Here is a 13,447-nt window from a genome sequence, read left to right as displayed (position 1 = left end):
TAATATTATTATGGATACGAGTATATTTATGGGTAAAACAAGTAATTATATAGATATAATGTATCACTTATGTAGGTACTTATAGGTTACATAATAGATAGATTATTATTGACGTAATATTATATAGACCTACAGAAATATATAGTTACTTTGCTACATATATTATTTATCAACATATATTTTATTTATAATAATTACTCTACATGACATAGTATATGTTATATTTATATTTAAGTATCTAGTCTGTAATATAAAATTATTACTTTGAAATATTTTTTACAGTAGGGGCCATTTTCGAATAATCATAGTAGATAGATACCAATACCTACCGGTACCTAAAAGTTGTCAAAACTAATCAAGTGCATATGTAATTTATATGTCAAGATATTGTAATAAAACATATCCAATCATATCCCAATAATTATCAATATTCTACAGAAAGATGTAAATACTCAGATCCACGAAAACAATTTATTTGCTTCTAAATATAAATTGAAATTACTTTCAATTTTCACTTACACACAAGAATGAATTATAACATGTATATACTTAATTAAATATCTTAAATAGGTAAACATATTAATTGTAATTATGTCAATTCTTCTGTTTACAGATGAAGCTGGGAACACGGCAAAGTTCTCTCGTAGAATTCACATACAAAAAGAAAGTACACACACATAGAAGGTAGCCGGGATTTATATTTATCACTTCACAGCTGCACACCTATGATCGATCTTTATCCAAGATGGCCGACGGCGCGCCGCACAACGTGGCGGGAAACAAGCGCAGACGCACCTCCTACATAGCGGATCTTCGTCAACGTTATAATTTCGAAATTTGATTATCGAACACGGCATTAATTTAATTTTTATAGTAATGCAACGAACGTGCAAACGCTCAGACGCTATGCGGTGTACTGAAAGTTAAAAAAGCATTCTTTATTCATATTCAAAACTTGAAAACCATAAAACATATCTCCCCCATTATTAGTTTATGGCTTGCGACTGTTACCAGGCTATTATGCTGATATTTCTGTGTGTATTGGTGTTTGTTTTTATTGTGTGCGGTGGACGAGCGAGCCAATTTAGGGTACCATTACAGAATGCCTCTATTGAGCAACTACTAAACATCCCGTTACCTTTTTATAATTATTTTATTTAGAGATTTGTGTAACGATTGTTAAAATATTATTGTTTTATTGCATATTGTTATTCATACTTTAATTTAAAGTATTTGTGCAATTATATTATTTATTCTATAACGTTACTTTTTGCTATATTAAGTTTATCATGTTTTGATAATGTGTATTAAATAGCTATTTAGTTATTTACAATACGTTTTGATACAGTATATAGTTTTTGAAGTATTTTTAATTCGTTTAAAAAATCTAACTTTAGTTTTCTTATTCCTTTACCATCACATGTAGCATTCATATAATCTATATTTCTTGAATATTACTGACTGTTGCGTATCTATAATAGGTATTCCTTCTGCCCCAATAAATAATAAATTATATAATAAAGAAATATTTATTTTGTATTTTTCTCGAACTGACTTAATACCGGCACCAAACCGAGTAGAGCTTAATACTACTGATATAAAAGAAATAATAATTAAATGCTACTAAATACGATACAAATAGAATCCGGCAATGGAATAATATGTATCGGTCGTTCCTAATATAATTTTTTTTTAAATGAACTATGCCTCAGAAACTAGCCTCCTATATAATTAATTAAAGTATGTCTACTCCAAACAAGCATTCAAATAAATAATTTATTAAATCTTTATATACTAATTTAGGTAGTTATATATTTTATAGTTATATACTAATATAGATATATAAGAAAAAATGTATTAATTTTAAGTAATTTCTATAAGTAGAGCCACCATCGATGCGATAAACGAACTCACGGATGCGCGCCCGCATTCTACAGCTTGGTAGTGTGGTAGAGTCAGTACTCGTACAGCCACACGGTATAAAATGTTCACGACAACCGAAGATTTTGTTGTCATGTTTACTCAACATTTTGTTGTCGGTATACTATCATTTATCATCTTCACATGTACCTACTTATTGAGTTAAAATAAAACCATTGACAGCCTCGGTGGTCTATTGGTTGAGGACACCGGCTTATGGTCGTGGGTTCAATTTTAGCATAATATAAACATTTGATTTCTAAATATGACTGTTATGTATTTACAAAAAAATATTTAAATATATCCACCAATTGTTAATACAAGCTTTTTTGAACTAGATGACATGAGGTATATTGTCCAGGATTAAAGATAGTTTGTTTCAGTAAATAGTGTATCTAGTGCCTCAATGACCCTTATGACATGAAAATTCCGATACACAAGTATAGAATAATTTCATGGCCATATTTCATTCTTAAAACCGGAACCCTGTATGCAAGCAAGCTGTTTGGCGGCGGAATTAATTAGGTGAGACAGAGGCAAGTTATGTACTCATAGACTTCGTATAATTTCCCTCTATTTATAAGATGGTAAGGTCAATTTCAAAATGTGTTAATATACACCTTTGTAACACTATGCCAGTTTAAAACCCATAAATACTCATAAAACTGAACAAATTGTGTTGAGAATTACAAGTATACTTCGATTTCATTCCCATATTTATGATAACTAAAATTGCTTATATATTTTTTAAATAAATTATTAGACTTTTTAAAATCACATTTTTTTAAATTAAGAAAATAGTTTAAAGGTATTAATATACCTATAGTTAATAATATTACTATATAAATAATAACATTAGGTAATATACATAGGCAAGCAGTTACATTCAAACACAGAAAGCGAAATATGAGGAACACATGACATGATGATATTTCGCTCCATAAATTTTAATCCTATTATATGGGATGAAGTGAGCATGTCGGATTAATTATAAAAAGAGTTTTAAATATCTTATGTAAAATAACAATGTTAACATTAATAATATTTGCAGTTATATTCAAGATAAATAGATAGAGCATTAATATATAAATAAAAGTAAAATAGATATTTACATCAGAAAATTTGTTATATATTTATTGCTACGATAGACGCTACAGATTTTCAAATAGATATTTTATTTTTTCGTTACATTTAAGATCAAAAAGATCTTAACACGTGGTAGAGCGCCTCTTAACAATAAAAGAACTAAGACAACCACGTATTAGCTTCAGAGCATTTTACAAGTAAGCCACTAGGTAGTGATTACAATATCCCATTTCCCTTTAATAAAGGTGCATTTAAAATGTTTTGAGCCCGGAGCGAAATTGAGTCGCCAATTTTGGAACTGGTTTAGAAATTATAGGGTCAGCCCTGTCTCGGTACGTACGAGATTAGACCAAGTTTTAAATGCAATCAAAGTAGTACAAGAGCATTTTATTTAAATTAAACACAAGAATAGACACAATTTGTGAATAAAACACAAACAAAAAAGTGTTGTAAATTGGTGGTTGTATTTAAATAAAAAATATAATAAATTCACACAATTCTTCGTTTAGGTAAAGTAGAGACTTAATAATTTTGCTTTCACTGACATTTTACTAATAGTTATCTAAAACTGTTTAAGAATATTTAGGCAAATTATTTGTTTAACTGTAATTCTTTTTTACCAATACGCATTGGAATGCGAGCGATAAAATAGAGGTGACATGTTCAAAACGATAAAAAATAACATTTCTTATAATCTGTGTTTTATATAACTGTATTTAAAAAGGTGATAATGTTATTATAGAACTCTGAAAAAATAATACTATCTATAATAAAATTCAGATTTTTCTTTTATTCATTTAAATAATATATCTTCGATACCAACAGAATATGCATAATTTAATCGTGATCACTAAATGTTCTTGAGTACTCAAATAGGTCTTTAGATGATGAAAGCATAGACAGATAAGTAATACCTATAGTAAGCAATTGGTAATTACAAAATAGTTGAAGCTACATTTACCGTGGCTGGGTCTTTACTGGGTGCCTATGTCTAGCTACTGGAGGGTTTTAATCAAGAAATAATGTGTTGCAATGTAAATGCAATTTAAGTGATTACGGTATGATTATGTTTCTTATGGCACTATATTATTTTAACTCAATAGCTTAATGATACATTTTAAATGGAAACAAGATAAACGTTCTAAATTTGAAAGGTATAAAAATAAAGCATATATTAAATCATAAATAATAAATATTAAAGGTATATTCTGTTGAATTGAAACAGTATAATTTATTAATATATTGACTTTTAGATTAAATTGGATAGTAGTAGTATGAACTGTAACTTTTGGCACAAATAAATATAAAAACCATATTTTACTATCCGTGCATTCAAAATAAGAAACATGATTGCTATATTTGGTTAGCGACACTACTTTAGTTTAAGTTCAGAGTAACAGTGGCTTATTTAATTACAGTTATTATTTAACTGACTAGACAGGTACACTATGTAGCATTTTAAACATCGCATTTGAGAGCCCGTTCAAAATGAAGCTGCTTGTTATGGTAATTTCTGTAAGTAAGTAGGGCTTGCACTGCGATAATTTTAAGAGCAATGTATTATGTGAATACGAATTAGCGAATCATTGGTCTATTTATATCGGACGTCACTAACCATTCTATTTTAACATGTTTTGAATATTATATGTAGCTTTCACTTAGTAAAAAGTAAATATGAGACGATCATTGAAATTTCTTCTTTTACTTCCATCAATTTACATTTGTTTTTCAAATTCCATTTGATATTAAAAACTTATATCGATACATAATTTCAGATTTATAATAATAAAATAACAATGCATTTAAAGGTAGAATGAGTACATAATAGGATTGTTTATTAACTTTAATTATTCCACTAGAAAAAAATCATTTGTTATATCTACACAATCGACGTATATATCTAAGCTTTCTAATAAAATTTGTATCTAATTTATGAAATCTGTAAAAAAAGGTTTCTTATTTACTTAATTAAACTTATGCAAATACATTTATAAAGCTTTTAAGTTACAAGGATTTTAATAGAAGTGAATAAAATAGATTTTTCATAGTTTTCAAAACCGCAACAAAGATGTCTCCTCTGTCGATTCGAACTCGGTGCGGGCCAAGCCCGAACTTTTCATACTGGCCACGTCCAACGCGTCCTTGTATTGTTTCGCGGGCCGTGTTGCGTGAACCCCGAGTGAAATATGGCCGACAGTTCGACTACCTAGTTTTGTTTTATTTTTTAGGCCGTGTTACTTAATTTTATCAAGTCGCATGAATTATGAGAACCGAGACCACACGCGTTGAGTTAATTACGCGGTAGTAATGTCCCTCGCCTCATAGATTCCGATATATGTACGCTTTTTTAAAAGAATTCTTATCCGTTCCTCTCTTACAAGATAAATAATTAATTAGACGCATCCAATTTGAAATTGAATTGAGATCAACGAAAACATACTTATCGATTTTCAAAATATTTATAAGTGTAAGCAAGTAGGAGAATATAGTATGTATCAATAAAATTCTAATTAGAATTTGCATTACAAGTATTACAAGACACAATATTGATGGAAACAAATAGGCGTTTATGCTAATAGGAATTTTACGACTGTATCGATAAATCTAATAGGCAATTATTCTTGAATCTATTTATCTATTAGTTTTCCGACGTATTGGATGCTGGATAATTTATGGGAACTATCAAAAATTCAGTAACACGACAATTAATTTTCTAAACGAAACCACCTGCACGAGCGCTAGATGGGTACCTAACCCATCTATCGGCCTGTTACACAGCCGACTTTCATCTTCAGTTGATCTAACGCATAATCGAGTGGCTATTTGTCGAGTTGTGGCCAGTGGCACTCCTCAAGTTAATAATAATGTGCCCAAACTAGATCGGGGCATTGACCCATTGAGCGGCGCGGGCGCACGCTCCCATCACAACGAGAGCGCTAAAATGTTACTATGACCCAGTGTAGGCACCTAGTGGTTTTACCAGTAACGGAGGGTTTTATGGTGAAAACCCTCTTTGGTAATAGGTCGCTAGGTCGGGTATTTTTAGTGGTTATTGGATTTTAATACACATATATTGGAAAAGAAGTAAACTTTTTTATATTACATTTTTCATTATCTGCGAAGTAGAAATCAGTCTTACATTTCGTAATAATATTATTTATGAAACTAAATTTTAATTAAAAATTTCTAAATATCTGACATACCAATTTTGATTTTGAAAAATTCTAACACTTCTTGTGTTAGAATTTTTCTAATGATTTTACGTTGTCCTACCTACTGGGTCCGTCCAAAAATGTTTGCCAATACCGCTACGATCATAAAACTAAATGCTAGCAGATGCTTTGATTGAGTTTCGTTCGGCCGTGCCCAACTTTAGCAACGACACTCCCTCAAAATCATATTTAGTTGTCATATAATATAATTGATATCTTAATGGCAAACAAGTTTTGTTACGCTTCAATTCAACTTAGGCTACAGGTTGTATGCAAATACAGGTTTGCCGTAATTATTTTATACTGTTACTAAAACCTTTTTAGTTGATCTGATGTGATATTAAAACGACCCATTACATTTTATTTTTTATTGCTTTATCGTTTTTAATATCTGATACATAATAAAATCAATTATTATTATGACCACTTACCGTTAAATACTTTGGTATTCGTATATTTATTTTATTTAAATGAAATTATTGATATCTCAGAATGAAAATAAAACGAAACGTAATCTGACTATAAATAAATACCTTCATCATTATGGATAATATAAGTATAGTATATCAATAGTCATTTTTATGTTTATTAAATTGAGTAGCTAATTCAGTGGCTATTTCGTACAGATTTGATGGCTGTAATAAGTTATGGATGGTGTTCAAATCTGTCGACGCTAATAAAGTGTTAACAAGGGTCGTTCGTTTTATGTGCTTTTTATTGACACTTGGAGTCGACTTGTCGGTCCTACCTGTTTTGTTATGAGAATTCTTATTGGTATCTTATGAGATATGAAAATTTGTGGGGAAAGCTTTTAGTGAATGGCAGCAACATTTTAGAGGCTTTTCATATAGACAGCAGGTAGTAAGTAACTATGCGGATATCTTATATGTTTTATATATTTTTAATTATTAAAAAATAATTTGCCTACTTTCCATATTTAATATTTTTATATGTATATTATTTTTATTTTTTATAACTATAAGTTACTTTTATAATTATAAAAAAATGAGGATGCCATGGCGAATATATTTATGTAGGTTATTCGTTTTTATTATTAAAATATTTATTAACTAATTTGAGTTCAGTATCTAATAATTTTCCGACAGGTAAGTGCATAATTAGGGATAGCCTTAATCTGAAGATATAAGAATTATATCACTAACCTGCTATGGCCATCCAGGGGTAGAAGGTGTGGTTGGTGGGCTGATGCTGTACTGGTTGTGCTGCGGCTGCCGCTGCTCCCGGGAGCGCACACTGGTTGCCCCACGGCAAGGCTCTTCCTGGACTCGAAGATTCGCTGTACCGGGCCTCTGGAGTACATGCTGCCGGCCTCACTAGTGCACCCAGGCCTGACCCCCATTCTTTAGCTCCATACCCATTCTGTTGTTCACCAGCTGCCTTTGAACAGTCAGCCTTTGCGTACTGTTGCTCTCCAGCGTACAGTTTACATGCCGCTGCTACTGAGGCATCATAAGGAGAATCCTGCGGCCGGGGCTGATGCAGAGCATGGGGCTGGGCATACGTCAGCCCCAGTGGAAACCCTCGGTACTGGTCGCCGCCGCCACCGCCCTGGTGCACACCATGCGCCCCATAAAAACCACCCTGCTCGAAGTAGGAGTTCATTCTGACCGGTCACCGACACAAACGTCACTCAGTTTGACAACACTTATGTCATCGCTGCCCCACGCGCCGTGATAACGCGACCTCCGCCAATGTCACTCCGAATACGAGACAATGAAATTTAATTTTATTAATTTTATTGCCTCTTAAACGTCACTCGAGCGTCATAATGGGCTCCGTTGGCGATAAAGGCCAGTTGACGTGTGTTTACTTTTTACGATTATTTTACGACTGTGGAACGCGTGCCGCGGGTTTTACGAGTTTTTAAGCGGTCCCGTCTGCGGCGCCGGCTCGTCTCACTCTAGTTCGTAGCGTGGTAAGTGGTGGAGGGGTTGTTTTTAATTTTCAGCGCCAAGTGGTGGTGCGAGTATCGCGAGCGAAGTTTGTGATCGCGTGTGGCGGGAGCGCGCGGCGGTATGCCGTATACGACCAGCACCGGTCGACTCACGTACTCTACTGTCACGCGCGCCGCCCCGCGCGCGGCCTGCGATCGCAACACGGCCGATTGTTCCGTCCCCTTTTCGCTAATGACTATTAAATATTATCAGTTACGCTCTCTTTTCCCTTCTTATCACTCCTTCTCGAACACGTGGTTCGAGCGCTGTAGAAGTATTTTCTCTCAATTTTGCACTAACAAGACTTAATATAAATATATTCTTAACAACTAACAACTAATTACAATTAAACTGGTTAAAATATTCGCAAGTCCTTATTTAACAATGAAATTTTGGAAAGCAATAAACAGTCGCTGTGGAGCGCAACTTTTATGAAATCAAGCCCAGTAAATACAAAACGAATAAAAAACCAACAAAAGACCGATAACAACTTTACTACTGAAAAGTGAAGCCGCAAAGTCGTAAACTCATAAACGTACAATTAGTGAAACGGGCGAGTAAAGAAAAGATTTTACAACCACTCCTCGACCGGGCCACAATGAGCGCGCAATATCGTAACAAGGTGCTGAATAGAGTGAGAAGTCGTAAAGATGATTATTATTTCTTCTACTACCTGTTTTTACGAGGGTTATTGCCGTCGCTTTCTCTCGGGCGAAATTTGTTTAGCTGTGAGCGAGACGCTGCGCGCTCGGTGTAACATTTGACGGAGCGTCGGTGCAGCCGAGCATCGTGTTGTCTCGCTCTGGCGCGGTGTAGCGCGTGCAATGAAGGCGCACTATCGAAGGGTAAACAATAGCGCATTATCGCCGAGCACTCAGTTGCCGCGACCAAATGAAGTCATCAAAGGAATGAATGGCCCCTGCCGTAGCGGCCTACCAAGAGACACGCTCGCATTTTTATTGCAGTCACCTCTCTATACAAACATTTGCCGATAAAAAGGACGGGTTGCGAGGGGTTTTTTCAAAGATACCTACGATAATTGGTCAATTTAATTCTATAAAGATGCCGGTACCCGCTTAGATCCTAGAAAATGTCAAGTAGGTCGCTCTAATCTACTAGAAGTCATTAGGGAAGGCAGTAAAAATGTCTGTTTCTTTACTTAATTGTGTCTATTTCTATTGGTAGATAAGTATAAATCAATATAGGTAAGTAGATAACAAAACCAACCTAGGTTTCTGATAGTAAGTAGTAATAAATCAATAATGCAGAATCATATAAAAGAGCCTAATTGCAGATACGACATAGCAGTTAAGACATTCAGAGGTCTATTAGAGATAGAGTAGGTGCATATTACAGGCAAATGCGTGGTGATCTGTATGCCCGAAGGCTAACTACAATATTGCATCAAAGAACCATACAAATACATGCACTTATCCAAAAAACGAATAAAAAAATTGTAATGTTCGTATTCTATCGTATTTCATTACAATCAATTATCAATGTTTAACTATCAAATCTCAATCTCTGTAGTAATAGGAATCATTTAACCCATCAAGTCTAAAGGGTTAGACTTTTGATCACACAGTAAGACGGCTGCGAAAAATGGAGCAACACATGATGTAAGTGTGTATTATTATGTCACCGGAATAGCAAACAAGTTGACGGTCACCCTGATGCTACTGAGTGGTAACTTTGCCTAATAAATGAACACACATCTCGTCATGACATCCGTGACAACACTAATACGTTGCCATTTAGGAAGGATTAAGATCTTATATCTTACCTTGTAATCTATACAAATAAATAAAATTAAAGTGTATATTTCAAAGTTCCAATTAACAGCTTCTTGCTAAATGCACATGGAAGTAGGTATATACGGTAGTTAAATAAAAAAAATGTCTGTCTGTTTGTTCTTGCTAATCTCTGAAACAGCTGGACCAATTTTGGTGGCCTTGCATTCGCAGGTAGTTAATATTATATGGAGTAACTTAGGTTATTTTTAGTTCAGAATATTTATTGATATTAATAAAAACAAACTAAATTGCACGCGGACGAGATCGTGGGTAACAGCTAATACTATTTATGATTTAAAATTGCAGGTATTTATATTGCTCTGTAAGTATTCAAATTCTTAAAGCCTTCTTAATTTCTACGGTCAAGCACTTAAATTTCCCTATAGATATATAGGGAAATTCACTTAAGCTGAATTCCAACTTGAAGAGAGACATATGGCAGTGAATTTTCCTATAGATTCACTGCCATATCTCTCTCTTCAAGTTGGAATTCAGCTTTTAAGTGCTTGACCATAGAAATTAAGAAGGCTTCGAACGAGCTCTACCTAACTCTGGTCAGTTTCTAAAGTATGTATGTATCTACCATAACTATCATCCTAACTACATACGTAATCTACCATCGTGTAAGAATAAATTTTTGTTAAAAATTTGTAATTGAGGTTCACACTATGGAGCAAAGGCTGATGATGGTCGAAAACATTTACAAATGGAATTATATACTATCTAATGCTCAACAGATGTAGAGCCAATTTTATGCTCAATTTGTAATAAATGTGAACATCAAATTGGTATAAAATAATATTTAACAGGCAATGATTATAAAAACCAAAATCTTATGCTAATTGTACTCATATTTAGATCATGCCATCTCCCTAGATGTATTAAAAATACTGCTTGCTAACTTTCATTTAATCTCATGATATCTAATAGGCAGGAAATGAAAAAAGCTTATTTAAAACTACACCTGGCTTTGTGTTTATTTTACGATGATGCTCATTTTTGCTATATAATATTGTACCATTTTATTTTTTCAAGTATGGTAAGAAATTAAAATTTCAGTAAATTGTATTTTAAAACTCTCTACTTACTGTGTTATTACCTACGTTAGTTCTTTAGGTACACTAATAATATAGAGAATCAATTAAAATAATTTATTACTCTAAAACATATGTATTACAAACACATCAACATCAAAACAACCCTTTATAGAAAATATAAAGATATTTGTATTAGTAACTGGAAAAAATACAAAATAAATAGCACCACATACCATACTTATGCCATTTTACGAACAACTTTAACTGTATTATCTTCTAAAATAGTTTAATTCTAACTATCTCTACATTTACACCTATGGAGCGCCTTTCCGTCGATATAAACGATGTGTTTTTTATATGACTGGACAGAGTGTGGAATAAAGTATTAATAGTATTTTCTATCGACGGCTTCGGTGGTCTAGCTATTTTGCACATCAATTTATTTCCGATAGTCGCAGGTTCGATTTCTCGCACAGTACAAACATTTGTATCTATTTATAGATATCTACTGATGTACAATTGTCTATATGGTGTTTTCTATATATTTACAATAAAAATGTAAGTTACTATTTCCATCAGTTGTCTAGTAACCATAACATAAGTTCTGTTTAGCTTGTAACCTGTAAATTAATTGTAAAATCCCACCATCTAACCAACAAGTTTATAAAGCAAAATGCTTGATTGCTGAAAGAGGTGAGACAGATATACCGACGTAGACGACTTTGTGCAATAGATATTGCTTCAGTAACATTGGAACATAGTTACACCATGCTGAAAATCGTTTAAATTCCCTTCTTAAATATTTTACTCCTAACCGCCTCTTCCTTGAGAACCATTATACCGACACCTCTCCACGGAAGTACCATTTTCTGTTTTCTGTAAACTCGTTCTATGTCTACCCCATAAGAGACGCAGAAATACTTTGATTTTTGGTTTCCAAATTACTTTTTAGACCAACACTAATAGATTTTATTATTAGACTTTTAAAACATACTGAATTTTTTAAAATTTTATTAAGAAGATGTTGGCATAACGTTATAATTTCCTTGGACACTGTCGTAATTAATTTGTGATGATTTTCATTTGTATATTTTTTATAATAGCTACGAATTAAATGATTTAATTTGAGAACCATCTTAGCATCTGTAATTGGTCGGTCCATAAAAGAGAGTTATGTAGTACCATATGTATAAGATAAATTATAAATATTTCATTCTTTAAATATAAATAATCAATTATATGTCCTAACCCAGGACAAGATTATAATTATAGAAAAATGCATTTAAAATTTAGAATTATTAATAATTAAAGGAAGTGAGATTCAAATTTCTAACCAAATATTACATATCTATATATAACACATAGCAATAGGACTGATGATATAAACTCTGAATATGAAAATTATACCCAAATAGGGTATAATTTTCATATTCAGAGTTCATCTTTAATTTTCTGCAGATAGGTAAATAAGAACCTTCTATAAAGTGATCCCTTGATCACTTTATAGAAGGTTCTTATTTACCAATCTGCAAAAAATTGTAGAAAATTATTCTAAATAACGAAAATTATTAGAAAACGCGTTTGACATTTAATAGCTGTCAATATCTATTGGATCAGCTGGCAATAAATAAATTACCTGAAAAGGCTACAAATTTACGTTGTAGTAAGTAGCGAAGTAAATTAAGAAGTACAAATTACACAGGGTGAATGAAAAGACTAATCTTGAATATTATTGAAAATAGACGAAGAAAATTGTTAAGACACTTAATATGATACAACAAATTTATGAGTATTATTATTGACGAAAAAAATAGAAGGTAAGATTGGAAAGGGATAGATCAAGACACAGCTATATTAGGAAATTAAGGACAAAGTTGAAGTCGTGTCGTAATAACATTTAAAGACACTGATAGAAGGTCGTGGGAAAGTGGCAAGATCTCCACTGATAAGAACGTGAGTCCCAATTTATAAATGAATTTAGAAATACGATTATTTTGTATATAGAATATATTGATACTATATAGTACAATAGTCAAAATTAATAACAAAGTTCAAATAGAACCAGCTTCTGGTCATAATAAATATGAAAAATGATTTCTTATTAGGATGGTATTGAATTATTTTCCAATTGGATTTGATTCCAACTCAAACTACATTTGTCAATTTACCACCATTTTATATTTTAGAAAAAGAGGTATATTAATCGTCGAAAGGCCTTAATTGAAGCATAGAGTGATAAAAGAGGTAGCTTGGTTTTCCTTAAGGATTTTTAAGGATTCAAGAGTATGTAGATAACTACTGTATTAATAATCCAGCAATTATGGCGAATGATGATTTGCAGGTTAGATCTATTCAGATTTTTTTATTAATTTCAAATCCAGTTTTACTAACAAAAATTATTGTGATGATATTTTTTTCAATAGATGGCTGATTCCTTAGGTTCA

The 13,447-nt window shown here is 32.5% G+C and overlaps 1 protein-coding gene across 2 annotated transcripts in view; it reads right to left on the bottom strand.

The window, feature by feature from the left end:
* LOC131847913 (homeotic protein ultrabithorax) overlaps positions 1–8,284 on the bottom strand; it is a 161,681-nt gene extending 153,397 nt beyond the window's left edge. For both annotated transcript variants that reach the window (XM_059197623.1, XM_059197624.1), the window contains exon 1: positions 7,382–8,284. In XM_059197623.1, the coding sequence (XP_059053606.1) occupies positions 7,382–7,841 (460 nt within the window). In that variant the 5' untranslated portion in view covers positions 7,842–8,284. The remainder of the gene's footprint in view (positions 1–7,381) is intronic.
* Between the last annotated feature and the right edge of the window lie 5,163 nt (positions 8,285–13,447).

Source organism: Achroia grisella, unplaced genomic scaffold, assembly GCF_030625045.1.
Source record: "Achroia grisella isolate CSIRO2021 unplaced genomic scaffold, CSIRO_AGI_Agris_v1 utg544, whole genome shotgun sequence".
In the NCBI taxonomy this organism is placed as follows: Eukaryota; Metazoa; Arthropoda; class Insecta; order Lepidoptera; family Pyralidae; genus Achroia; species Achroia grisella.
This window is presented reverse-complemented; position numbering and strand designations above follow the sequence as displayed.